A 22,389-nucleotide genomic window follows, 5' to 3' on the forward strand; every position below is an offset into this window, starting at 1 on the left:
GCACTACCAGGGTGGAACCACCGGTTGGAAATGCAACAGGGGCCATCCCTGTTTATGTCCCTGCTGGTGCTAGTGCAAATGGTGAAAACTCTGCTTTTTTCAGTGGGGAGGAGATTTTTGTGGATTGTCAGCCAAATCATCTCTTTTCTCATTGTGCTGGTCTTGGCTAAGATAGAGTTAATTTTCCTCACAGTAACTGGTACAGGGCTATGTTTTGGATTTGTGCTGAAAACAGTGTTGATAACAGGGATGTTTCAGTTATCTCTGTGCAGTGCTTGCATAGCATCAAGGCCTTTGCTGCTTCTCATGCTGCCCAGCCAGCGAGGAGCCTGGGGGTGCCCAAGAAGTTGGGAGGGGACACGGCTAGGACAGTGACCCCAACTGACCAACAAGATGCTCTATATCATAGGATGTTGTGCTCAGCAATAAAAGCTGGGGAGGAAGGAGGAAGGGGGGAAGTCCGGAGTTACAGTGCTTGTCTTCCCAAGTAACTGTTACGTGTGATGGAGCCGGGCTTTCCTGGAGATGGCTGAACACCCGCCTGCTGATGGGAAGTAGTGAATGAATTTTGCTTTGTTTGCGTGCATGGCTTTTGCTTTACCTATTAAACTGTCTTTCTCTCAGCCCGTGAGTTTTCTCACTTTAACCTTCTGATTCTCTGCCCCATCCCCCTGAGCAGGGAGTGAGTGAGCGGCTGTGTGGTGCCGAGCTGCCGGCTGGGGTTAAACCATGACACTCGTCCAAAAAGATAGAGCCACGGTTTGGTTTTGCGAGTGGTGGTGACTTTTCACCTCTGCTGGGAATGGGGCTGTGGTTTTGTGGTCACATTGAATCAACTTAAATGCAATTTTCTGCCCATGGAGGCAGTTCTGTCCCCAGCAGTACAGTCTCAAACGTCTCATAAGCAGGCTCAGGTGTGCCACAGTGTAGAGACTTAGGAACTTGGTGTTTCGGGGTTTTTTTTTGCAAATTAGTCTTCGGCCAGGTAAGCTCTATCTTGTCATGCAGCTGCCCAAGTGCTAGTGCTGGCATGAGGGGTAGCAGGAATGTGCTTCCTGGAGGAGGAGGCAGCACAGGATCACAGAGTGGTTGAGGTGGGAAGGGGCTTCTGGAGGTCATCTCATCCAACACCCTGCTCAAGCAGGGACATCTAGGCTGCCCAGGACCATGGCCAGATGGCTTTTGAATATCTCCGTGTATAGAGTCCATAGCCTCCCTGGGCGACCTGTGCCAGTGCTTGGTCACCCTAACAGTAAAAAACTGTTTCCTCATGCTCAGATGAACCTCCCATGTTTCAGATAGTGCCCATGGCCTTCTGGTCCTGTTACTAGGGTCCACTGGAAAGAGTCTGTCTCCATCTCCTTGGCAACCTCCCTTCAGGTGTTGATACACATTGATGAGATCTCCCTGATCCTTGTCTTCTCCAGGCTGAGCAGTGACAGCTCTCAGCCTTTCCTCATATGTGAGGTGCCTCCAGTCCCTTCATCATCTTCATGGCCCTCTGTCGCACTCTCTCCAGTATGTCCATGTCTCTCTTGTACTGGGAAGCCCAGAACTAGACACAGTGCTCCAGGTGTGGCCTCATCAGTGCTGAGTAGAGGGGAAGATCACCTCCCTTGACTTGCTTGCAGCAGTCCTCAATGCAGTCCAGGACATCAGTAGTCTTTTTTTGCTACAAGGGCATATTACTAGCTCAAGTTCAACTTGGTGTCCACCAGGATCCTCAGCAGCCTTCTCTGCACAGCTGCTCCCCAGATGGTCAGCCTGCAGAATATACTGGTGCCTGTGGTTGTTCCTCTCCAGGGGCAAGACTTTGCAATTCTCCGTGTTGAACCTCATAATGTTCCTGGCAGCCCATTTCTCCAGCCTGTCAAGATTCAACACAATGCTTCTCGCTTATGCTCCTCTCTTTTCGTAGCTGCTCACATTTGTACCCACTGAAGATGTTTAGAAACTGCAGTGGGTCACCAAGATGAAAATTCTAACTGGGACTATTGAAGTATTGAAGTCAACAAGCTGTTGCAGTACAATGTGTATGTTGACAGCCTGATTCTTACTGTCATGTCAAAATTGATATAATCAGTATGGCTCTTCAAACTCTGATTGTGCAAAAACCTGTTGAGAATCTACCACATAATTACATCTTTTCTTTTGGTCTCAGGCGCCAACTGTTGGCAGAGCTTTGCCAATGTTTGTTTATTAATGTAGTTCCTACTATTGCTTACTCTGATACTAGCTTTTAAACAGCTCAATTAATAGTGACACGATAATGTCATATTTGCCCAGAAAAAAAAAAGAGATTTTTCACTGTGACTCTTGTGCAATTTTATGAACTTTCCGCTTTACTGTAATAAATGGCTTTTTTCTGATTTTGGGATCTCTAGTATTTGTGTCGGCCAGTGTTCCAGATCTGAAAATGAGAGAGCCTTGCGATACCTGCAGGACTGCCAAAGAATTTCCACCACAGCTAATGCTCTGAGAAGAAGGAAGATCTAAATCGTACCAGGTTTTGTACTTCAGGCTGTGTGCCAGTTTAACTCCAGAACGGCAGTGCACGTAGGTGGACATGCCCTCCTGCAGTATAGTAGCCGTGGGGAAGCGATTCCCAGGTCAGCATCCCAGGAATGGTACGGGAGGGGAGCACCCTGCACAGAGGCACCCTTCAGAGCGGGGTCCTAGCTGGCAAAGCTGGGTTGCAGGGCCTTCAGGCACACCGACCCTGTAGGCAGTGTCTCCAAAGAGTTGCTGCGGGGCATGGAGTCTGTCTCAGGGCTGGCTCCAGGGAAGGGACCAGAGAAGCTAAGATGCTGGCTGAGGAGGTGCTGCACAAGGAGAAAGGATACAGGTTCCCAGAGACACGTCTTCAAGCAAAGAGGTTGCATCATATGGTGTATGTGGATCTCCAGAAGGTTTTCACCAGACCCCTCACTGGAGGAGGCACAGCAGGAAAAGGCTGGGGAGTGCAGCAGAACCGGTGGCACCGTGTCACTGGCGGCAAAATGGCCACTGAGGTGCGGTGTGTGGGGGACAGGGGCTGCCACCCTGGCCCACCCACCGAGGGACAGGCTGATCGCCGCTCAGGAGTGAGGCCCTGGTGTGAGGGGGGCGGTGGCCTCCATGAAGATGTCCTTTCCCTGGTAGCCAAACGGTCAAATGTCAGGAACCATTAGGAGTAGGAAAGGGTCAGGGAATAAACCAGAGACAGGGGCAGGTTCACACTCGGCACCTCACAGGTTTTGGCCCGGAGCCCTGTGTGTGGGGTGCTGGGGTCATCGCAGCGCGCCCCTTTCCCTTCGCATCGCCACGGGGCTGTGGGGATGGCCTTTGCTCTGGGACCCTCATGTGGAGGGATGAGGGAGACCCCTCGCCCTCCCGGACACGGAAAGGTGTGAGAGAACCACCTCTCCACCCCCCCTCGGAGGCTGGGGGACTCCGCGCAGCGGAAGCCGCCCTGGCCCAGGGGTGGCGCGCGGCCCCGCAGACCGCCGCTCTGCCGCCGCGGGGACCGGGACGAAGGGCCGCCCGCGGCCCAGCCCGGGGCCCGCCCCGGGGCGGGAGGAGCGGGCCTGGGCGCCCTCCGACCGCAGGGGGGCGCTGTGTCCCCCGTGCCGCCCCGTCTCCATGGTGAGGCGCGCGGCGCCGCGGCCATGGCGGAGCTGCTGCGGAGCGCGGACGCGAGCGGTGCCGTCTACCGTTCCCGCGACCCTGTGCGCAACCTGCGCCTCCGGTGAGCGGCCGCCCCCGGCCGGCCCGGCCCGGCTCGGCTCCCTGCCCGGCTCGGCTCCCGGCCCGCCGTGACGCTCCCGCCCTTCTTCCTCGCAGGGTCCGCATCGAGCGTGTCACGTCGTCCGGGCCTCTCCTTCCGCAGGCCCCGCCGCCGCTCGCCGGCCCGCGCGGCCCCGAGCTCCTGGGCCTGGCCGACCGCGCCGCGACAGGTACGTGGGGCGCCCGGGGGAGCGGGCGGGCCGGGGCAGCGCTGCCGGAGGTGACCGTGCCGTCTCCCGCAGGTGCCCGGCGGCCCCCCGACGAGGAGGAGGCCGAGGTGGGGTGGCAGGAGAAGCTCTTCAGCCAGGTAGGTGTGCGGCGGCCGGGAGCGGCGAGAGATCTTGGGGGAATATCTCCTCCTTGTGCCGCCCGACGGCTCCCCGCCGCGCTCCCCGGTAGGGTCGCCTGCTTCGGGGTGAGCTGCTGTTCTCCAGCCCCTCCAGGTGGGCGTCGCTAGGTGCTGTTGGCCGCCGCATGCCAGAGCAGTGTCGGGACTGTGCCGGAGCTTGGGTTGTTTGCTGGGGTTCACAGAGGGTCTTATCTCTCTTTGTGGTGGCTTTGGCAATCTCATCTGAAAAGCGTTTGTGGCTCTGACAATGCTGGTGAAAGGCAGCTTTTGCTCTTTACCTGTGGTGCTCTCAGTTTGAGGTGGATCTGTACCAAAATGAGTCAGCCTGCCAGACGCCCCTGGACCGGCAGTACCACGAGGAGATCCTGAAACTGGAGAAAGCTGGAGGTCGGAAGAACTATCGCATCTTCACCTACACTGACCATGACCGATTCACCAACCTAGAGGAGGTACCAGCTCTTAGTTACGCATAACCTATATGACAGCAGTGTCTGTCAAAACCGCCAGGCCTACTGCAGAGGGAGTGTTTGTCAGTTCTCGGCCATGCAGAAGGAAACCAGGTATCCTGTATGCAGGGGAACATACTGCTTCTGCAAAGCAGCATGACCTGGTGCCCCAGACCCACGACAAGATCTCCCTGCTTCAGAATGATGGTCAGGGGCAGCTTGGATGGACTTGGCTTTGTAGCATTGCTCTGTAGATAACCTGCTGGGTGGAATTTAGCTGTACTTTGCCACAAGCTTGCAGCAAGCTTGCTCAGCATTGCTCAGTCCTGGGTATGACCAAGAAAGCGTCCTTGTCGTTGACATGAATCGTAACCGAGGAATGAGCAGTGCTTGAGCGATGCTTATAGCAGAGGGGATGGGTCTATCCAACCAGCCCACTTATTTGGGACTCTGCTGTGGACTCTACAGTCTTTTAGCAGTTTGTCCCTGTGTGTGTGTGTACACATGCCTGTTGTCACCTCCAAGAGTGGAGCGGTGTTTTGGAAAGATGTCTTGTTATAGTTAAGCTAGTTCCCATCTGTTCTAGCACTGCCAGAAGGTAACTGACTCAGATCATGAGGTGCCATCATACCTCGCAGAGAGGATGGCCAATGTGAGGAGGAGGAGACAAGACCGTAGGCCAATGTGAGTGCAAACTGGGACTTGGAGCTTGCTAATGCAGATTTCTTGGTGCTGGTGCCCCAGCTGTGGAGTAGCCTGGTCTGTGGAATTTGGTGACTTGAGCTCTGTTGCACTTGGAATCCGGCAGTTTGACTTCTCATCATGGGGGGGTTCCGTGCTGTCTGTGCTGGGCTGCTGAGGTGAGCTGTGACTTGTGCTGTTCCATTGTTGACAGAGAAGCAAGTTCTCTGAAGTCGAAAATCATCACTTGGGAACCGTCAGAAGACTTTATGAAGAACAATCATGTGATTAACACTCCTATCCAGACCATGTACATCATGGGGGACTTGGGACCTTATGGGAAGTAAGTGAAATCCTGAAGTGATCTCAATTTCCCACAAGGAAACCCATCGCCCCTCCTTACTCAAATCTCCTGTTTCTGTCATTAGTTAAGGGGAGAGAATTCCAACAGCACAGTAACTTGGGCTGCTATTTCTTTCTGCCCCTTTCCTCATTTGGGAGGTAACTGAGTGTTATCCCTCCAAAAAGCTTCTTAAACTAATGTAGGAAAGTATGGGTCTGTTTGTTCCCTTCTCTACCCTCCTGTGCCTTTACCAGCTCTGCTGTTCCAGAGCAAGAAAGTGTCTGTGTTCTCTAGTTAGACTGTGTTTCTTGATGTCTTCTATTAGGCTTGGTCACAGGGAATATGAACATGTTCTTTGCACAATCAAGGTGGACAGCAATGGGGTGATCACAGTGAAGCCTGACTTTACTGGCACCAAAGGAGCCTACCGGTGAGGGCTGATACCTCTCGTGGGACTGATACAGAGGGCTGAAATGGCTGTCTCCTGGTCACCCTTTAGGCAGTGGCTCAGCATTTAAATTGAGGCATACATTTCAGTTTTATTCCAGAGATTTTAAAGACAAGCTTATTGTGTACTTGTGCTTGGTGTCACTGTGTGTGTGATGTGTGGGACTTTGGTGCCAGTCCCTATGGATACAGGTTATGCATATGCTGTACACAAGCGAGTCTCCCATTTTGAGTCATTGATGCTGGCAGGCACTTGGGAGTGGGGGGAGGGCCGTTAAGTGCACTTGTGTTACTGCACGGACCTGGTGGAGAGGGGTCTGCTTTTGCTGCCTGTGCCTATTCTCTGTGTAATGGGTTAGATTTGCCTATGTGTTTTGGGACTCTGCAGGATCGAGCTGGATGGAGAGAAGCGAGAGGTGTGGAAATACACCATTGAGAATGCATCTGTCCAAGTGCAACCAGAGGAGGAGGAACATGAGCAGCGTGTGTTCAGAGACGTAAGGACCAACCTCCACTGATCGCATTGACTAGTCCTCCTGATTTAACAGGGGGAGCTCAGACACTCATGTACATGTAGTTGTTAGTGCTGTAGACACCTGAAGTGGACAAAATGAATGTCACTGGCAGTGAGTGCCCAGCAATTTGAGAACTTCAACAAATACTCCCTGACCATACATTCCTTACTCTAGGTGGAGGTCTTGTCTGGTATTAGGTGTGTTGGCCTCTGACTGCAGTGATCTATGGTAGTGAGAACTGGTGCAAAATTCCTAATGCACCTAAATTAATACCTTTCTAGTGTCACCTGCCAATGGTTTTCCTTCCCTTTTGAGCAGTGGGCAAACCCTTTCCTTGGTCTTCCTCTTGCTGCCGATGTGCTTATTGAATGATTTCTTGTTACCCATAATGTCCCAGGATATTTGTATCTCATTTTATGTCTTGATCTTTCTGAATTGCCTTTTTGGCTTTAGCAGTTTATACAGGTACTTAATGTTTTAGTTTTTCATTTGTACCTTTCCATATTGTTTTTGTGGTAAGGAAATCATTATTTTGCTACACTGATCTCCCATCTGTTGATTTCATTGGAATGGTTTATGCCTGGGTTTTTAACATGTCATTCAAGATATGCTGATTCTTTGGAGCTTCTTTTTCCCTTACATTGTCCTTTGACAAGGTCTTCTCTGAAGCTGAAGTTCCATGCAGTGTTAGCAGTTAGGCATCTTTGTTCTGTTAGATGCTTATATTCTCTGCATCTGCTTTAACAATCAAAAAACCCCTGTGTGCTAAGCCTCTTAACAATTCAAATTGATTTTAAGTTATATCCATTACAATTTTTGCAATAAGTAAAAACATACATAATAAAAGCCCCTACTTTTTTCTAATACACTTGTTCTGTGTTTTCAGCTGTACGGTCGGCACAAGGAATACCTCAGTGGTCTCGTAGGCTCAGAATTTGAAATGGTGAGTACCAACAGCACTCGGCAGGGACCTGGAGCCCTGCTGCCTTTGGAGACTGTTGACTTGGTTAGCGTGGCTGCCGTTTGTACCACAGTCTCCAAAGACTTTCATTCTGGGGGTGTGTTGGCAGCTTTTACCTTGTGGTTTCCAGCAGAAGATTGGGTCAAAAGGGACAGGTTGCAATGGATATGGGGCCTGCAGAGGTCCATCCTGCATCTGTCAGACCAGCATGCTGAGTGCTGCAGTCTTGGTGAGGCTGCATGTATTGTCTGAAAGCCTTTGCTATAATACTTTAAGAAAGGAAGGTTTATATCTTTTCAGATGGTGATTGCTGTTAAGTTCTTGAATGTCAAACACATCTCTGTGCCACGTTGTTCAAGTAAACAGCCTCTACTACCCCCAAACTCATGCACAGTTTCCGTTCTTACTGAATTATCCAGACTGCAGTCTTTTTTTCTCAAATGTTGTTTGCCAAAGTGTGAAAGTTGTACTTTCTTGTTCTTTGATAGAGTGTCTCAGCTTGTCCTATGCTTCCCCTCCCCCCACTGTGGGCAAGTGCAGGAACACTACAGGAGAAACAGAACTATGATTTGTGCATGTAGTGACTTATATCCACCTTGAAGTCTGTGAAAGACCCATTTTACAGAGCAGTGAACTTCTGCAGTCTAGGAATTTGGTCTCTCTAGGGACCCTTGCTCCAGAGGCACCGTTCACTTCTGGAAAGGATGATAAGAGAAGTCATGATTCCTGCCTGGCCAGCAGAGTGAAGCATTCATGTGCAAATGTCTGTGAAATATCCATGTGAGACTGTGCTGGGAGGGGATTGTGTGACCTTCCACCAGTGGTCATTGAGCCCTTTATCTTGTTTATCTGCTTGTTCTTACAGACTCTTCCTGGTACACTACGGCTTTTTGTGAATGGAGAAATAGGTGAGTCCTTATTATAAACAGTAACTATAGGGGCAAATCTGTGTCTGCTGGTATGGCTGAGGCTATGAAGGGTCCAAGGATTCTTGGATCACAGGCTGGTCCAGAGTAGGTGTTTCCCTCCCTAGAATCATTTACTTTCTCCTTCTCCCCTGTTTTTGTGGACTAACCCCTTGAGTGGCATTTACAGATTGGAGGTTGCAAATACTACAGCTGTTCTAGGAAGACATACAGACCTGAAAAAAGGAGAGCAGACTGGGAAGTTAATACAGATTATAGCAAAGAAAGCAACTAAATGTGTGACCTCCCTAACCTGGTTAGTGATACAGGGGCAGAGCTAGTCTAGAGAAGGAATCTTCTCTGAGAGTCATATTCTGTTACTTTGAAGACCCTGTCTCCTCCCAGCTTCCAGCCGTAACTGCTTGTCCCTGAGGTTATTAGTGCTGGCTCTCCCAGAAGTCTACAGTGAGTATTGAAGGAGTTTGTGTGGAAGCAAGCGGATGAAATTCATTCTCTCTTCTTAGTTTCAGCTCAAGGCTATGAGTATGACAATCTCTATGTTCATTTCTTTCTGGAGCTGCCTAACCGTAAGTATCCATGTTTCTAGCCCTATCACGGCAGTTTAAGGAATGAAGCATGCTTTGGCTGGTCCATCAGATCAGCTCTGCTGAAAAGTCAGTAAAAGTTAATGTAGGGGCTGGGGCAGAGGTTTTCAGAGGTAAAATTGCAGAACTCAATTGTTTGAACTAAGCTCATGTCTGGGAAAAAGCAGCATCTTCCTCTCTCGTCTGTTCCAAATCAGTCTAGGACATAGCAGAAGCATTGACTTCTCAACCAGTGGTGATGGTGTCCAGCAATCTACCCAAAGTTCATCCCTTATACTGTGGAGAATAGCCTTTCTGTCTTCTCCATCTCAGCAGTGACTTTGTCTGATTTCAGTGCTCACCATCATGTTCTCATGTTTTGTGCTGACACTAACATCTTACATTTTGACTGATAAATAAGGTTCCCAGCACTAACATGCAAATCCTGCTGCATGTTTAATTCCCTGAAGCTATGTCCCTGGCTCCCCTCGCTGGGTATACCCTGATGTTTGTTGGAAAAAGTACCACTTTTGCTACTCAGTACATTCAGATAAGGTTCTACTTTTCTCTTAAGGTGGAGTTGGTGCTTTTCATCAACAGTTCAGGGCATGCTGGGGAGCAGCCATCGCCAGAACAAGACAGGGTGGGACACACCTAGGGAAATTCAGTGTGGGTGATGTTATCTGTTTCCCAGTTATCTAGGGCTGACATTCTCCTTTGAGCTGCTATGGTTTGCGAGTCCTCCCTCTCATCCAAAGCATTCACCACTCTGCTGATATTCTTTTCTCCCAGAATGGTCAAGCCCTGCATTCCAGCAGCTATCAGGAGTGACGCAGACCTGTGCCACCAAGACAGTGGGCTGGGTAAGGACACTTTTAAACTTGCAGAACAGAGTTTGAACAGGCATTCTCTGAAGTGGAACGTGTATAACAAGCTACAGATAATTCAGCAAAGATAGTGACTTGAGAGCTCCTTTCAAGGATAGAGCATGTTTGGGATTCTCCTCATTCTGGTTATAGTTGCCGTTTTTCAGGGTGCCACTGCATCCAAATCAAACTAGACCAAATAAAATTGCTTCAACGCAGTTTCTGGAACCTCACTTTTTTTTCTTCCTTCTGACTGATTGATTGCCTTTGGAGCTTTGATTTTTTGTGTTCTCAAATGCTCAGAGTTAACGAAGCATTATTCTGGCTTGCCTGGGGCAAGAATGGACAGATTCTCTAAATTGATTTCTCAAAATGAACCCCTTCTCCTATCTGGGAAGTTGGTTCCATTCCTGTCTCCAGTTCCTCTCTTACAAAATTTGAACTTTGTCAACTTTTTGAAGTCTTTTATGTGAGCTAATTTGCATATTACAAAACCCATCATCATACAGCATTTCAGTGATACCATTGTTTGAAGTATTTTGCTTGGGTCCTGTGAAGATTGTGGCGGTGTAATAGTTACGCAGCTGGCTGAATTGTCATTTGAGGTGTGTTACTCTTCCCCCATTTTCATTATTTTTAACAGCCTGTTCCATCATCATGGCACTTGGGACTGTGTGCGAGTCCATCATGCCATCAAGTATTTGTTAGTATGATGTGATTGATCTTGTTTGGGCATCATTACCTCTTTTCCATCATTAGTTCTTTTCTCCCTGCTCTTTGTGCCCCTTGCAATGCTAGTGAAGAACTCTCTTGTCCAGGAGTCTGATCTCTGTCTGTTCCTTTTCTAGGACAATGTGGCATACTTCTGCTACCCCTTCACTTTGGAGATGTTTTTCACCCAAGGAGATGAATCAGAAGGTATGTTTCCTTGTTGCTCTGAAATGTGAAACTCTGAAATCTTTTGATCACAGTGTAGGCATCATGCTGTCTGGCATGTTGTTGGCCCCTTGCCAAGACAAAAGGACAGATGTAAACAGAGGGAAATGTTGCTTATTCGGCAAATGTTCACACTGTCGTCACACAGCCTCTTGACACAGACTATATTTGCCCTGCCCAGCAGTGCATATTTGCATTTGTGTGGATTCGCTGATGCTTCTAGGCTATAGTCAACTTTATCCAGTTGTAAAACTACTTGGTTTTTAGCTTGTCTCTCAAAATGCCTGGCATGCTGGTCTCTGTTGCTGTGCCGGTTGTACTGCTCAGAGCCCTGAGACTCTGCAGCAGAAGAGGCAGCTTTTGTACACAACTAAAACTCTGTGCTGAGTCTTATGTTTGTAGACACACTCAGTGACCTGTATAATCCCTGTATATAGTTTATGTCACTTTGAAACTTCGAGCTCTATTTTAAGCTGGGCTTCTGTGCTGCCTATTCCTGCTGCTTCACTACACTACTGCCACTTCCTCACCCACCCCGTTGCTCTTTGGATTGCAGTTGCTAGGGACAGCTTTGCGGCATGCCTTGCCGCTTGAATCCAATGTATGCGTTGGATTTGCATATTCAACCAACACTAATGAAATGAATTTTCAGCCTAGAATAAACACCATGAGTTTGTTTCACTGTGGAAAAAAGAATTGCTTGGAGACCTATAGGAGAATCCAAGTTAATAATCCCCCAGCAATGGTGGGAAAGGTCAGAGACAGAAAGGTTCCCCTGTTTGGCATCAGATCATGGACAAAAGGTTGTCTTGTCTGCCCAAAGGTAATTGAGGAAGCAGTTTGGACTTGCTCTCAAAACAAAGAATTTTCCCAGATTTTTAACATCTTGTCAATAAATCTGTTTTCATCCTCAAATCTGAGGGTTCAGCTTTTATAGAGGAAAATCACCCATACATCTAGTTTTGTCATTGTAGAAGAAATACAGCAAGGACTTCCTACTAGTGGAGTTGGACATTTAGCATTTTTTTTTCCTCTGTGATTAGTCTCCCTCACAAAGCTGTGATCTGCTCCTCTTCCTTGCAGATAGCCTCCCTCAGTGGCCTGTTGTCTATTTTGAGGTCCTGTCCCTGGATTTCTGGCAGAGGTATCGTGTTGAAGGATATGGTTCTTTGGTGCTGCCAGCATCTCCAGGTAAAACCTACTTGGAGAGTTATGTTAATTGTCTGGGAGAATGAGTTGAGTGGTTCTCTTAGGAATGGATTCAGCTGGTCCTGGGGAGGCTTTGCCTTTGCATACTGAAAGGAATAGTTAGCTGACTGTGGGGCAGCAAAGAAGAATTTGATGCATCCTGCACCATTCTGCCTTGTTGTTGAAAAGCACCATGTGTTGCTGTCCTTGCTCCTTCCGTGTGACAAAGCTCTGGGGTGATGCTGCACATGTATCTTTACAATAGCACTCTGTCCCACGTGGAATCTGAGGGTCACAACTATTCTGACACCCATGTGTAGTAAGGAGATGCTCCTTATGGGCAAGGGGCTGCTTTCAGCACTGGCTGTGTGACTGTATGGGCCAGATTCATTGGGAAAAATGTTATATTGATACCGTGCAGTGTTTCCATTTCCAGCCTACTGTGGTTTGGGTCAGCAGATATCCATCTACCATGCTGTCCTCTGTGACTCTGATTATAGCTGCTAAGCTGTCCTGTTGCTTTGTATCAGGTCTCCACATGCTCACCATCCCTACCTGGCGCCCTGTGGAGCTGGGGACAGTCGCTGAGCTGAGGAGATTTTTCATTGGTGGATCTCCTGAGCTGGAGGACATAACGTACGTCCGGATACCATCAACCTTCAAGGTGGGGTCAGCTGCAGGGCATTGCTCTTGCTGGGAGATGGTACATTATGCTCTTGGCTTCAGATGTCTGTGGACAGCCTGGGCCAGATTTGAACAAGGATGAGCTGGTGGTCCTGTCCCTCCGACTAAAGAAATGTCTCCTCTGTGAGACTTGTGATCTTGGAGAGAGGAACAGGCAAATGCTGAGGCAGAGCTCTCAGCCTTCTGAGGTGTGTGCAGCTTAGAGAAGTGGGTGAACATGGACCAAAACCTTGACTTACCCCTGCCTGTGCTGGCCCTGTCCAGAAGGTGTCTGTCAGGTCAGCATTTTTTACCAGCTATAGACTTCTTTCTGTGTTTTTGTATGGAATCTGGGCTGTACCGCACCTGGAACAGTTTCCCAAAGCAAGAAGCTATGGATGTGAGGCAGGCAGAAATTTCACATTTTTAATAAAGCTGCAGAGATGCTCACTGGTGTAATAAGCAAGTTGATCTTTGTAGCAGTTTTGTGTGGGAACGAGCCCTGATGCAGTTGGTGGAGCCTTCCTCCAGCACTGCACCATCAGCTTGCTAGTGTTTAGGTCCTGCCCTCAGTACAGCCTGGAGTCATCTGCCCTTCTTTCTGACCTGGCTTTCTGTGTGCAGCAGGGAAGGGAGAGACTCTGTGCCCACAGGAGTGCATGCTTTTGGTGGGGAATGCTTGTTTTTGCTAGGGTCAGTCTGCTGGTAGCAGTTTGCAGGCTGTGGTTACTCTAATTTGTGCCGTCTTTTCAGGGAGAGCGTCTGAGCCGCTTTGGTTTTCGCACAGAGACAACCGGGAGCGTCACATTCCGGCTTTACTGCCTGCAGCAGTCTAAGTAAGTGCAGCAAAGTGAGTACAAGCTCCACCTTGTGTGCTGTGTTTTGGTAGCCCTGACCTCCTACTGTACTTCTGTGCAGAGCCTTTCTGGAAACCAGTGCCCTGAGGCAGCGCATGCAGAGTGTATTGGACCGTCTTAGAGGCTTCAGTCAGCAGAGCTCTGTCTACAACGTTTTGGGTAGGGCCTTCAGTGTCATTCTCCCTGGTGAGCCTTTGGCTCACTTTTGCCCCTTTTTACAGAGTGGGCGGGATATGTCAGGAGAATCCATTATTTGGGAATAATGGCCATCCCGTGAGCTCTCTGAGTCCATAGGAGAGGTTAAATGTACTGATCTGAGCTGGAAGCTTCAGGAGGCATCAGTTCTCAGCAGACAGGAGGGATAACAACTCTGAGGGCAAAGCCTAGGCTGGGCTGCCCAGTCTTGCCTGGCACTGAGCGTAGCTTGTGGAAGTGACACTGATTCCACTATGTGCAGAGCAAAAACAGTGCTAGAAATAAGTGAAGAGAGCAGCAAGTACCAGGTGCTTTGTTGGCAGAACTCAGTAACAGAAAGTGAGACTCCTGCTCCAGGAGAGATGATAGTCACTGAACAGACTCATTCTTCCCCTTCCCTGAGGCTGTCTGATGCCTTCTGGGTCTTGTCTCCTGCTGTGTTGTAGAGGCTTTCCAGAGGGCACGGCGCCGGATGCAAGAAGCACGCGAGAGCCTTCCTCAAGACCTCATCAGCACCTCTGCCCCCACTGTGCACCAGTCACAGGAACCATGATTGACCACCTCTACTGCTAGGGCACACTCAGTGTCTTCTCTCCAACACAAGGTTCCCTTGTTCAGCAGGAGCCACAGTGCTGGTGCCTGGAAGCTTTAGAAGCCCTTCCTTTGTTGTTTTCGCTGGGTGGGGGAAGGGGTCTGTAACATATCCAGACCTAGATTCTTTGCAGTTCCACAGGTACCTGTGGAAGGAGTCCCATTTTTTCAAGGCATTTTGTTACTAGGGCCCTAACAATAAATTGTTCACATTTCTGCTGAACAGACTAAAATACTGACAATGGGACCTGTGAACCCTTTAACACCTTTTCAGGAACTGAATAGTAAATGATGAGAAAAATTTCAAGTCTACATGACTTGGTAAATTTAGTTTTCTTCTTAAAGAAAAGGGTGATGTTGGAGGTTAAGGCATGAATGCTGTTTGAGATTTAATGAAATGAGTAGATAAGTTCTTGAAGTGCTGATAATCATCAGCATTTGTAACTACAGGTCAGACAATTCATCTGTTCACCTGTGCCTTAAGATTAATTCATTCCTAGAGAGAGAGCTCTCTGCTACCTGAAATATATGAAATCAAAGGAAGGGAATGACGTTTGACAGATTGAGAACAGAGGAAAGGGTTACATTCTGTGTTTCCTTGTATGTGCCCATAACATTTCTGGCTCTGCAATGATGAGCAGGAGGATTCTTTGTTCAAGAACACAACTGAAAACATGCATTCCCCTTAATTCATGGCAGAACTTTAGCTGGGGCTGGATGGTTTGCAGACAATGAGAGCAGATAATAACATTTGCACAGCAGCTGAACTTTGAACTGTTCAAGCTGTTCATCTGAGCTATGGTTCCATCTCTGATTGCAGTGCATTGCATTACTTCCTGGGGAAGCATGTGTGTACCCAGTTTTTACCCATTTTCTTCTGTTCTTTTCTCAGACACTTTTTTTTTTTTCTGTTTTTGTTCCTCTCTCAAGTTCACAGGAGTGAGGCTACCTGCAGACTGACAGTGCTGTGTTGATTTGTGCATGAGTCACATTTCCATGTGTTCTCCACCTCTGCTCCCAGCACAAGGGAGAGTAAGAAAAATCTCAGGCTGAGATCATGCGGGTCTGAATGTGTCTGTAAAGTCAGAATTCATATACAGAATATGAAGTAGGAATTGTCCTTCCTCCTCTTGCTCTGCACGTTCCTCCTTTGCAGGGAACGTGAGACTCATGCTTGCAGTCATGTGTGTGATTGTTAGAACATCCCCCTCTTCCCTGACGCTCCGTTGTCTTCCTCACTCCCTTCTTGCCATTTTGATCTTATCCCAGCCTTCACTGGGAAGACCAACATTCCGGGTTTGTTCCTCCTTGACCTTTGTCATAATTCCTAGATTTGTCTGTCAGCTTGAATGTGTCTGACAATTTCAATTGTAAAAGAGGATTTTTGCTCACCTTCCTTGCCTGCTACCCCTCCTTTTTGATGGAAGAGGCTGCCAGCATGTATTAGACAGCGTGGCCTGTTAAGCAGAGCACAGTGTCCTTGGCCTAGAGCTGGATAATGTGTCTTGCACATGAGTCAGGTCCTCACTTACGCTTTTCATGTGATGGCCGTGAAGGGCAAACGCCCAGTTCTGGATTAGCAGAATTGAAGTGTGTGCACTCTCATGGTCTTTGATGATGTGGCATTTCACAGAGATTGACCCACTCGGTGCCCAGGATGAAAAGTGTTCAGTGAGTATGTAGTGCTCACTATCTCTTTTTTAAAAGAATGATAATTCATGCCATGGCCCTGTATGTTTATTGCATGCTATCTAAGCAATAGCTAATTTCCTTCTGGGTGTTTCTGTTGTGCTTATCGCTAATAGCTGAATTGTGTGTCTCTGGAGCCGTTTTCAGGATTGAGTTACAAGGTTAAGAGAATATTCTTTTTATCAACAAAGTAACAAAAGACCTTTCTGATTGAGATGATGCCAAAGGCAGATCCTGTTAGAGAGTGGGCTCTTTCTATTAGAAGGTCAGGTTCTTGACTTGTGCTCATTGCCCAGCACGTTTGTATGTCAGGATTTGGTGTAGTGAGTGTTAAGGTTACACAGAGATGCATTAAGGTTTACATAATGATATTAGTTCTTCTAGTTAAAACTCTGAATAGTGTAAAATCTTACAAGAACTCAAGAGAGCAAAATTTAAAAATAAAAAATTACTATAACCAAAGAAGCAATTCTTCCAAAATAAGACATTGTTAGTAATTTTTCACCTTCATGGTTGCAGCCTCCTTGGCCTGACAGCACAAAATGGTGCTCATAAAAGATGTTTGGAGAAAGCCTTCAGCAAATGTTCTTTGAATATGCCCTTTTATAAATTAAACTAGCAAATTTCCATATACATGTACATGTATGAAAATGTCACTGATCTTTTAATCAGAACTGGCATTTGGTGCAGGGCTTGTGCTCTGAGCTTGCCAGGGAGCCCAGACAGCTGGAATGGGGGCCGTGCATCCACCAGGTGTGCAGAGATGAAATAGGAGATGGCCCGTGGGGACAGACAGAAGGGGAGGCCTGTGATCTCGCTGGAGCTGTGAGGATTTCCCCTGTACAGAAGTGTCCCTGCAGTTTGCACCGGAGGGTGCCTTTGCTGTGAAACTGGGCAGGAGAAGGGAGGGTAAGGGAGCGTTACGGGTCCACCAGAGCTTGGGACAGGAGGACACCAGTTAATGGGACAGGGGAGCTTGTCAGGCTGGGGGATGGTGTGAACTGAAGATGGAGGGAGGCTGGAGGGCAGGAGGAGCCCGCAGCAGGCGCAGGCTAGGCAACGCTGCATACTCCTGGGGGGACCAGGATGGGTCTAGCAGTGAGGCTCGGAGGTCTGTGCTGTCCCTGCTGCACTGCCAGCAGTCCCCCGGCTCTGGCTACATCAGTTGCAGCAACATAGCTGTTTTCTCTTGAGCTTTGTATGCTTCTTCCTTCGGGGCAGACTGGAGCTGTGATGCTTTTTTGAGTGCCAGCTGAACTTCAGCTGAACGGGCATCTGAGGCTGAATCCTGCAGCCTTACCAGTGATGTGGTCTCCATGGGGACAGGAGCCAGCTGAAAGTCCCTAGGGGCCTTCCGAGCGTCTCATTAAATAAACTATGCAAACAAAGGGTAACTGCAGGAATGTTGGCTTGGTGGACGAAAAGGCTGTGGGCAGTTGGCAGGGCTTGCGTGATGCAAATCAGCAGCCATTAGAAATTCCAGAGTAAATGTAAGAGAAAAAGAAAACCTAGACATTCACGTGACTGGGGGAATAGCTTTCCACCAAAGAAGTCAGACCCCAGGAATGGGTTTTGCTCTCAACCGAGGAAGATTTGGGCTGTGATAACTTCAAACTCGAACCTCGCTAGCAAACCTCAAACACCCCTTTGGCTTGGTCCTATCCCAAGTGCTTGTGATAGACCAGGGACACAGTGCTGTGACTGCAGGGGACATTTTGGCCTGGGAGGTTGGGCTGTGCTGCCTGCCTTCCATACTGCTGTCCTGGCAGCCGGAGGATGTGCATCCAGGAGGTGTCTCTGGGAAGGACATTGGGCTGCGTGCGAAGCAGAGCTGCCAGCTCTGGGGGAGAAGGAGCTGCAGCAGGTGTGTCCCCTACAGAGACTTGTCTTGTCACTGCACAGTACGTGAGGAGGGAGAGGCATATTTTTTTATCTGCACTGTGGGGTTTAAGTGGTTGTTAGTAAAGAACTACTGGAGGCTGCTTGTTGGCTCAATATACTTTAATTTTAGCCACTGAGTTGGAGTATCAGAGGAAAGCTCTCTGCAGGCCTCCTCCTGCCAGTGGAGTGGGCTGCTTTGCCTTTTACCCCCAGCTGCCTTTTTATTTTGCTTATTATCTTCTCAAGGTGCAGCCTGTGTTCTCTAAAGCTAATGTCAATATTTCAACACAAGGCAATGTACAGCTGACCCAAGCAAAATCACACTTCATTGGATCAGTCAAAAAATGAATGAGTGTGCGCTCTTTTTTCCTGCATTGAAATCATTGCTTTGGTTAAAGTGAAACCCTAGCACCATATAGACTGGAGGTACTTCCCTTTCTCTCTCATCTGTCAAGATTCTTTTCTAGAGTAACACAAAAAAATCAGAAGGGACTGATAGAATCAGACTTGCCTATAATTTAGTCACAAGTTCTTAAATAAATCTGACTTTCAAAACAGTTGGGAGAATTTTTGGAAAGTGTGAAAAATTGTCTTGGAGGTGTGCAATTCTGAGTTGTTTAAAGCTTTCCAGACCTGAGAATATCAGCCCTTTGGGCAGGCGGGAAAGGTAGATTCCCTGTGACTTAATCTGGCCTTAGAAATCCAGAAAGGTCAAACTGGATATCAAGATCTAGTCCACTGCTTTCCTTCAGGCAATATCAAAGCCCAAGAGATGTTTGTTGAACCTATTCTTTGCATGGAGACTGCAGATCATCTCTTCCAGATGTTTTGGGGTTTTTTTTGCAGTAGCAAATTTTCTTATACAGCGCAATTGATGGTGGCAGCTTGTGCATGAGCTGAGCAAAGCCTGTTGTCAGGCAGCTGTTTGGAGGCGTGAGGAGGAGGGAGCAATGTGATTCCTGCCAGGTGGTTATTGTTTCTCTGGGGGTTCCTATCCCACACTGCCAGTGCCTGTGATATCTTGTTCTCTGCTGCTAGTCTCCTTATGAGCACTGTGATGCTCTTTTACAGCTCTGGAGATGGCATTGGGAGTCTGAGAGGTGAGACAGGCTGTAGACCCAGGTGAATGGGCACTTTTCCTGAAGCTGCTGGAAACACCAAGTCCAGCTTGCTTCTCAACACTTTGCTTGCAATATCCAGTGTTTTCCACCGCAGTTGTGCTTGCAAGGGCTAGATTCCCTCCCTCTTCTCCTTGGTCACCTCTCCTTCTCCATCCTTTCCCTTCTCCTGTCCCATTTTGATTTTTTCTTCTTTGTGTGCATGTCACACACAGACCTCTGTGTGCATATAGATCTGTGTGTTTATTCCTTTCTGTAGTTTAATCCTTTCTGTAGCTTAATCCTGGATGTAGTTTTGTCCCTGCTTTCTTCTTGCACCCAGCTATGCCCCTTGCCCCACACTATTAGCACACAAGCCGCTCTGCTCCCTTCTGCAGCCCTTCACCCTGTGAGAGCAGAGCTGAGCTGGGATACCATGACACCAGCCTGTGCCATCTCCACCTTCCCAGGGCTCCTGGCCTCACCAGGCTCCCTGCGCTGAGCAGAAACAGCCTGAGAGGGTGCAAGGTGTGCAGAATGGCTGGGTGGTGTGGATGCAGCACGCCCTACCAACCTGGGCTGGCCAAAAGTGCAGCCTGGAGAGACCGCTCGTGCACAGGGCACAGCTCTTCCCTGTTTTCCACAACAGATGCCTCTCTGGGTGCCCTACCTCAACCTCTGCAAGTCATAGCACAGTTTCCCTTCCCTCCTAACGTCATCTCCCTTGTTCACTGTGTCACCCACTGCTATGGGGCTTGGCTGGACTCTTTTGCCCCACAGGCAGTGTGGAGACAGGAGTCTTGCCCTCAGAAAAGCGATAGCAAAGCATCCTTCTGTTGCTTGGGTGCATGAGATTGTAAAAGATACTAGCTTTTCAAAAGCAACTTTTTAATGGCTGTTGGCATGGAGACAAGCATTTGGAGTAATCGCCGTTGGCATGATCTCTGCTACCCTAACATGGGGAGAGGGAACCTACAGCTTGTCAGCTGGATCCGCTTGTGACTATGGTCAGCCTTTCCCTGCACCGGTCCTCCCCTCCCCAGCATCTCCCTGTTGGCATGAGCACGCACAGGCAGCGGGGTGCTGGGGTGAGGCTCCCCGTGCAGGGAGGTGGTGTGGAGTGGCCCATCTTAATTAGCTCATCCCTGCCTTGCCTCTGAGATCCTGTCTCTCCCATGCCACAAGACTTGGCCTGTGTTCTTGGCACTGAGTAAGACTCCCTGGCTCCCTCGGCTCAGTGGCTCCAGTCTTTGCCCTCCCTGTACAGCTTTCCAGTCTATTCCTTGACATATTACTTCTGGCAGCTGCTCCAGGATCTCTGTCCTGCGACTCCAAAGGGAATAGTGTCCCTGAAGTGGCAGCAGTTGCTGAAAAATGAATGAATGGCTTAAGGTGTTTTCAGGTTCAAGCCTTGCAGCCCCCGCTGCTGTGTCATGTGGAGCCTGGCTGAGCTCTGGATTTCAGTCATGTCCGCACTGTCAGCCACACTCAGGGCCAAGGGCTTGCTTTTCTCTGCACTTCTGATGAGGATTAAATCTGCACCCCCTTGTGCGTGTCTGAGCTGTTCCTTCCATCGGCAGTTGCAGTCCAGTCTCTCCCGATGGAGGCAAATCCTGGATTTCAGTCATGTCCGCACTGTCAGCCACACTCAGGGCCAAGGGCTTGCTTTTCTCTGCACTTCTGATGAGGATTAAAATCTGCACCCCCTTGTGCGTGTCTGAGCTGTTCCTTCCATCGGCAGCTGCAGTCCAGTCTCTCCTGATGGAGGCAACAGGAGGATCGATCTTAGTTCAGGCACAGATTTCACCAGCCATCCTCCTGAAACCTCTGCTCAAAATACCTTTGTGATTTTTCATGTGTAAGTAGAGTGCGTGTGACTCCTTGGGCTTCTGTGCTGCATTTTCAGTTGCTGTCAGCTGCCTGACTCACCTGAAAGCTGGTAAATACATCGAGTGCTGCAGATGCAGGCGCTGTTAAAGTGAAGTGTGTCTCTGACTTCTTTTCTTTGCAGTCCCTGTTGCTTGCAGCATGAATGAAGATCTGCCTGAGCCTCCTCCACTTAGTCCCTGCATCTCCAGGGCTCTTGGGGAGCTGCGTCTCAGTTGTTGGGGTCAGAGGCTGCTCTGTCCGTTGTCTCAGCTCTTGCCACACAACAAAGCTCCTGCAGCCCTCTCTAGTGCCCTGTATAAGACCAGTGGTGGCACCCAGCACTGGAGGGAGGGCACTGGGGCTGGCTGGAAGGGAGAGGGGACCTGCAGTCCTCACCAGAGGTGAGCAGCTGTTGGGACTGGAAATGGGAAAGGCTGTCATGTAGCAGGCAGGGCAGTTTGCAAAGTGGGAATGCTGGCTTCCATGGTGCTCTGTGGAGCTTAGGAGACCAGGAAAATGTTTGTTTGTGAGCCTCTTGATGGGACCTAGCTAAAAAGGGTACTTCAGATGGAGGCAGGGTGGTCCTGCTCAATGCCTGGCATGGAGGAAGGTGCTGACTGTCTTGCTAGCAGGGGTGCCTGCTCTGGCAGCCCAATGTTAGTGCTGGAGATCTGCCTGGCATGCTGAGCAGTGGCAACATGGAGGGAGCTGAGCCGTGGGGCCACAGCGGTGCCACAAGGGGACAGGCAGTATGAGCTGTTCGGCATTAGCTCTAGCAGGGAAAGGATGCTCCAGTGTGACGATAGACAAAAGCATGGTCAGACCCATCCACAGTCTCAGCTGGGACAGCCAAAAGCATGGTGTCCTGGCGCTGGTGAGAGATGAGGATGGGGAGCTGGGTCTGGAAGTCTTCATCCTCACCCACCTTGGAGAAGGGTGAGTGTGGAGAGCGCGGGGCACGTGGAGTGGTCCAAGGAATGACCTCTTCTCTTGGCAGGAGGCAGAGGCAGGGAGATGGTGATCTGCCCTCATGGCGGGCAGCAGAGAGCTGAGCTGCCGCAATGTGGGAGGACACCAGACAGGAGCTTTTCCTTGCTGTATTATGGTGGCTTTGTAGGTCCTTCCATGGGTGAGACCATCCTTGGCAATTAGAGCAATTTGCAGCAATGAGGTCTTGTCCTCGCTGTGTGGGGGTGTGGGTGAAGTGAGCCCCTGTTCTAACAAGCTGCAGTAAGTATGTGCAGCACAAACATGGGAAATGCTGCAAAAGCTGGCTGGCTGCAGGTAACCCATACAGCTGTGCCCAACACTTAAGCTCTACCAGTGAGACCTCTCCATGCTCCTGCACTCCCAGCTGAGCTGTCCACGATCGTCCCTTGATATCAGAGCTCTTGAAAGGTACCTAGATGGTGGTGGCACAAAGACAGACCCAGATGCCTGTTCCACTTCTCAGTGTGCGAGGAGCTGGTTTTTGAGCTAATATGTGTACGTGATGGGAGCAGGAGCTTCACACCCTCTGGGAGGAAAGCTGGTCCCTTGCCCTGCAGGAATCCTTGACCCA

At 49.2% G+C, this 22,389-nt stretch overlaps 1 protein-coding gene across 1 annotated transcript; it reads left to right on the forward strand.

Annotated features, from left to right (window-relative positions):
* Nucleotides 1–3,647: 3,647 nt before the first annotated feature.
* MKS1 (MKS transition zone complex subunit 1) lies at nucleotides 3,648–14,254 on the forward strand (the record flags this gene model as incomplete). Its single annotated transcript, XM_082008769.1, has 18 exons — nucleotides 3,648–3,727; nucleotides 3,823–3,935; nucleotides 4,008–4,072; nucleotides 4,408–4,563; nucleotides 5,147–5,244; nucleotides 5,456–5,584; nucleotides 5,910–6,014; nucleotides 6,420–6,528; nucleotides 7,433–7,489; nucleotides 8,373–8,415; nucleotides 8,937–8,999; nucleotides 9,789–9,859; nucleotides 10,711–10,780; nucleotides 11,882–11,989; nucleotides 12,517–12,650; nucleotides 13,403–13,485; nucleotides 13,568–13,665; nucleotides 14,148–14,254. 18 exons carry the CDS (start codon nucleotides 3,648–3,650, stop codon nucleotides 14,252–14,254), a joined length of 1,689 nt encoding a protein of 562 aa, XP_081864895.1.
* Between the last annotated feature and the right edge of the window lie 8,135 nt (nucleotides 14,255–22,389).

The sequence above is a fragment of the Phaethon aethereus genome, assembly GCF_964289735.1.
Source record: "Phaethon aethereus genome assembly, chromosome: 19".
NCBI lineage: Eukaryota > Metazoa > Chordata > Aves > Phaethontiformes > Phaethontidae > Phaethon > Phaethon aethereus.